Raw genomic sequence first — 4,372 nt, 5'->3', positions numbered from 1 at the left:
AACGACACGTTCACCATGGTTCTGTTTTCTTTATTTAAAATAATGTCTCTGGTTTCGACACTTTCCAGGCTCATAGGTGTGGCTTTGGTTCTCATCTGTTCTTTAATTTCTTTATATCAGGCAAGAAAGAATCCTTTCTGAGAACACATCTTCTCAACACTTCATGTGTTCAGACGTGTTCTGATTCAGTAGTTTTATGTTTCTGTATGAATCAGACTTGGATGTGATTTATAAAATTTGACTCAGGAAGAGAGCACTTACTTTTTTTATACATGACCAGGTTTTATGATATCTGAACAAAGATATCCAAAAAACCTGGATATCTTAAATATCTGAACAAAATATCTTTGGTCAGATACTTATGATATCTGAACAAAGATATCCAAAAGTTACCCTTGTTATATTTAGCTGATGCACAACATTGTTTAATGATCTGGAACAAAAAAGAAGAAATATGCAAGGGGGAAATAACTTTTCTCAGTACTGTTGTTGTAAAATTGTCCTTTGTGTGGTTTCACATATTGTCATTTCACAGAGTGGTGAAAAAAAATCAAACTGAGATTCTAATTTATCTAATCACTTGAGATTTGATCAAAATTTGAATGATTTATTTACTTCCTGTCCCATAAAAACTTATTGTTATGCTGTGAATCGTATACCACTTTTCACATAACTTCTGAAGACCAAATAAGAGCTTTACAATTGTGAGTTGTACCTAAAACACAAGTTTTACAAATCATGAATTGTGTTCTAAAAAATCTGTTTAGAAATAATGCAGCTCCAGATTGTGCAGCGTTTTTCTTTTTGAACAATAAAAGGAAACCTTAATGAGACGCAGACTTCAGTATTGCAGCATTGCACTTCAGCAGTTACCATATTTAATGACAGTGATTCAAAAGACAAAAAAAATAAAAAAAGTTTGTGGTTTCACTCGCTTTGCCAGCATTTTTTCCTATTGTCTACCAAATTCTGCACCTTCAGTCCTTTCAGAGGAAGACATGAACTCTCTAAGGCGTTGCATTGCAAAACGTACATTCTTTAGACAAGAAAAATGTCTTCATTTACACATCACATCCCAACACAAATAGATAAGCACATTAATAAACATCTGAAGAAATTCAAGAGAATTCTTAAGAGAACATACCTTTACTAGTCATAGACATACCAATGTTGTCACGATTAAGAAGTATTTATATACACAGCAATACAGTCCATACATTAATGTCATTAGCATCAATGAAAACATATTTGTATATGTATAATTGCTATTCCTGTTTATGCCACCATTATCAGCATTAATAAATATGTTGGATTAGAATAAAAAAAAAAATGCTGCGACATTTTCACAGATAAACTTCTTTAGTTTTCATTGGTCTCACTCATATTGTCATTGGTCTCACTCATATTGTTGCAGCTGAGCATAACATCAGATTTGCTGGTCTGAGATCCTTGACTTTCTGCTTCACAATAAGTATACCGTTTCCAGATGTTCATGTATGCTCTCTTTATCTTTTTTATTTTAAATGCATACACGACAGGGTTTACTGCCGAATTAGCATGAGAAAGAGAAATGCCGATATGGAAAGCAATTTTGGTTGCACGGTTTGCAAATAAACTAATGCAGTTCATAATGTGAAGTGGAAGCCAGGACAGCGCAAACAGAGCCAAGACAAGAGCCAGAGATGATGCCAGCTGTTTCTCTTTCCTCAGGTAAAGAGACTGGTTCTTTGGCTGGTTTTGGGCACCGTTGCCTGGTTTCTCTCTGAGATTTTCTCGAATGTAACAGAAAACATAGGCGTATAATACAGTCATCACCAGCAGTGGTGTTAAGGTGCAGAGAAAAAAGTTGAAGTAGACCAGATAATTCAAGCTGATCACCTTTATGAACATGCAATTATCAGAGGGAGTAAAGTTTTCTGATCCTGGATTCCATCCAAGCATGGGAGTGAAACTCAGTGGTACTGCAAAAAGCCAGCATGCAGCAGCCACAGAATATGAATACCTCCAGGTTACTGTCCTTTTGTACCTATAAAGAATAGCATTGGTAAGAAAATTTTTAACTTTAATTCTTATTGAAATGATGACCAGCAGAATGTAGCATCAAATGCCTTGAGATCACATCTGCACATTTTAAAATACCTGAAAAATTTCTTACCAGAAAGGGCGAGAGAGCCGAAGGTATCGATCCACAGCAATGGCCGTCAGACAGAGAACCGAAACTAAGGTCAGCAGGATCACCACGCAGCTGATGAAGAGACAAGTGTGGAATGAAGTTTTCACTCGGCCATCTACCAGCACAGCCATTGGTATGGCCACAGCTCCGACAAGAAAGTCAGCCACAGCCAGAGACACAATGAGGCAGTAGGTGGGCAGCTGGATGCTTCTTGTTTTCCACAGAGCCAAAACAACCATTGCATTCCCAAGACAGCAGCATACTGCAATGAGAACTTCCACCAAAGTGTAAATCGTTATTTCAATATCAATATCCGTGGTGCTGTTTGAGTCTGACTGGTTCATGTTGCAGGTTGATGGAGTGAGGTTCTAATGCTGAGCGAGACTAAAAGTTAGATCATACTCTGCCACTTATCATTCATCTCGCACTTGCAAAGCTTTTAGAGGAAGTCCTTAGCTGCAGCAACTTCTTCTATTTTTTTCTTGTTTTTAGCCTGTCTTGCACCATTGCTTAAAATTTTCTTTGCACAATAAAAGTTTTTACATTATTATTATAAAACTCATAATCATATTAGCTAATATTAATAATGAATAATATAATATTAGCCACAAACCAATTAATTGACTTTATTATTTACGGTGACTTGTGAGACTATGCGTGCAAATCAGCACTGTAGTAAAGCCACAAATTTATAATCTCACTGTACGTATCTCCCTTTCATATTTCATACAGCTGAAGTCATATCAAACTTGCTTCTGCATGGCATTTGTTTATTTTACCCTACTTTTAGTTTCTTTTTTACTATTATCCTTGAAAAATGCATTTTGTTCCTGCACTGTTTGTCTTCAAACTGCAGTTAGGAACTAGCCTAGAATGGAAATATTTAGATTATTATTGAAACTCAGATTAGTAAGTGAAAAATGTTTTCGGTTAAATACACACAGACTGATACTTCCCAGTCTTTCTTTTTGTTTTGTTTTTATTATTTTCTGCTACAGCAAGTCTAAACACAAGATTTAATATTAGATTGCATCAGAGCATGCAAAACCTCATATAAATATGCTTAATAACTGCTGGGAGGTGCTGCACTTCAAATGGTACTTCTGCTAAGAAACAAGTCTCATTGCATATACACGTGAATGCTATAGTCAGCTACTTTCTTTCATTTGAGCTTAAAACAACTTTCTGAGCCATAACCACATCGTCAACTCACATTATCTGTCACCATATATGCAAAACTCATTTGAGAAGAGATGAGTGATAAAACAAACCAGATCGGCTGTTTAACAAAACGCTGTGCTGTGTGACACAAAGGCGTACTGTCTTAAACCAAAAGGAGAATGAAACTGCTTAGGCACCTTTTGATCAAATATCCCAGCACTGACCCAGCTTTAGGCAATGTTACGGCCCTGGGCCTTATAAAGTGGGCTGCAGGTGTTTTTGTTGTCTGCCTTTGTTTATAAATATCCCTTTTTCTGCACTTTAACCCCTGCATGATCACCCGCAAAATAATGCAGAATCAAACAAGTTTACACAAAAATGTCAAAATTCACACAAAAACATAAAGATAAAACTCTAAATCATCTATTTAGACAGTTTATCAGTAAGATAAATGGATTTGGGGGTCAGTTAAACTTTAATTTTTCAATGTACATTTACTGAATTTCTTTGCGTGATTTACAATTTTTTTGTGGACTATGCCCATCTTTAATTCAAAGTCTAAACTTACAGTTTTTAGACCAGGGAGTTTGGTTTAATCTAAAACTAGATCAGATCTAGAAGTGTATCCTTAGTGTTTTCATCAAGTCTTACTGGGAAGACACGGGTGAGAGGTGGAACATGTATAGACCAGCAAATCTGCAGCTCCAATTTGCCTTTGCTTCTGTGTTAACATCACAGCGCAGATTAAGATAAATAAATACGACTGTCCGTCTCTCACTTCTTCCTGTGAACGTCATTACTTGTTCTCTAGGCAGAATCTGGCCCCAAAAACAGATAGTGCAATTCCTGTTTCTTTATCTGAGAGCCATGGTATCAGACACCACACTGAGCTGCAAAACCACAAGCTTTAACCATGAGTTTCTCAGAATTGTTCCCATTTTGTTGCCACAGACCTTAGTACATTTTAAAACGATTTTACGACAGCCCAACACAAATTGCCACACAGTTTGAAAGTTGGAAAAAATAAATACACATGGT

At 36.3% G+C, this 4,372-nt stretch overlaps 1 protein-coding gene across 1 annotated transcript; it reads right to left on the bottom strand.

The window, feature by feature from the left end:
• Positions 1-1,346: 1,346 nt before the first annotated feature.
• LOC103134596 (adenosine receptor A1-like) lies at positions 1,347-2,701 on the bottom strand. Its single transcript, XM_007546899.2, has 2 exons — positions 2,156-2,701; positions 1,347-2,026 (listed from the first exon to the last, which is right to left on the bottom strand). Exons 1-2 carry the CDS (start codon positions 2,515-2,517, stop codon positions 1,360-1,362), a joined length of 1,029 nt encoding a protein of 342 aa, XP_007546961.1. The 5' UTR covers positions 2,518-2,701; the 3' UTR covers positions 1,347-1,359.
• Between the last annotated feature and the right edge of the window lie 1,671 nt (positions 2,702-4,372).

The sequence above is a fragment of the Poecilia formosa genome, unplaced genomic scaffold, assembly GCF_000485575.1.
Source record: "Poecilia formosa unplaced genomic scaffold, Poecilia_formosa-5.1.2 Scaffold18, whole genome shotgun sequence".
Taxonomy (NCBI): domain Eukaryota; kingdom Metazoa; phylum Chordata; class Actinopteri; order Cyprinodontiformes; family Poeciliidae; genus Poecilia; species Poecilia formosa.
The sequence above is the reverse complement of the archived record's forward strand: the minus strand, read 5'-3'. Positions and strand labels throughout refer to the sequence as shown.

Excerpts from the sequence above, each read along its gene's own strand:
- LOC103134596 (XM_007546899.2), bottom strand. The coding sequence starts at position 2,517 with ATGAACCAGTCAGACTCAAACAGCACCACGGATATTGATATTGAAATA. Across the intron at positions 2,027-2,155 it reads CGGCTCTCTCGCCCTTTCTG|GTACAAAAGGACAGTAACCT; the intron begins GTAAGAAATTTT and ends TATTCTTTATAG.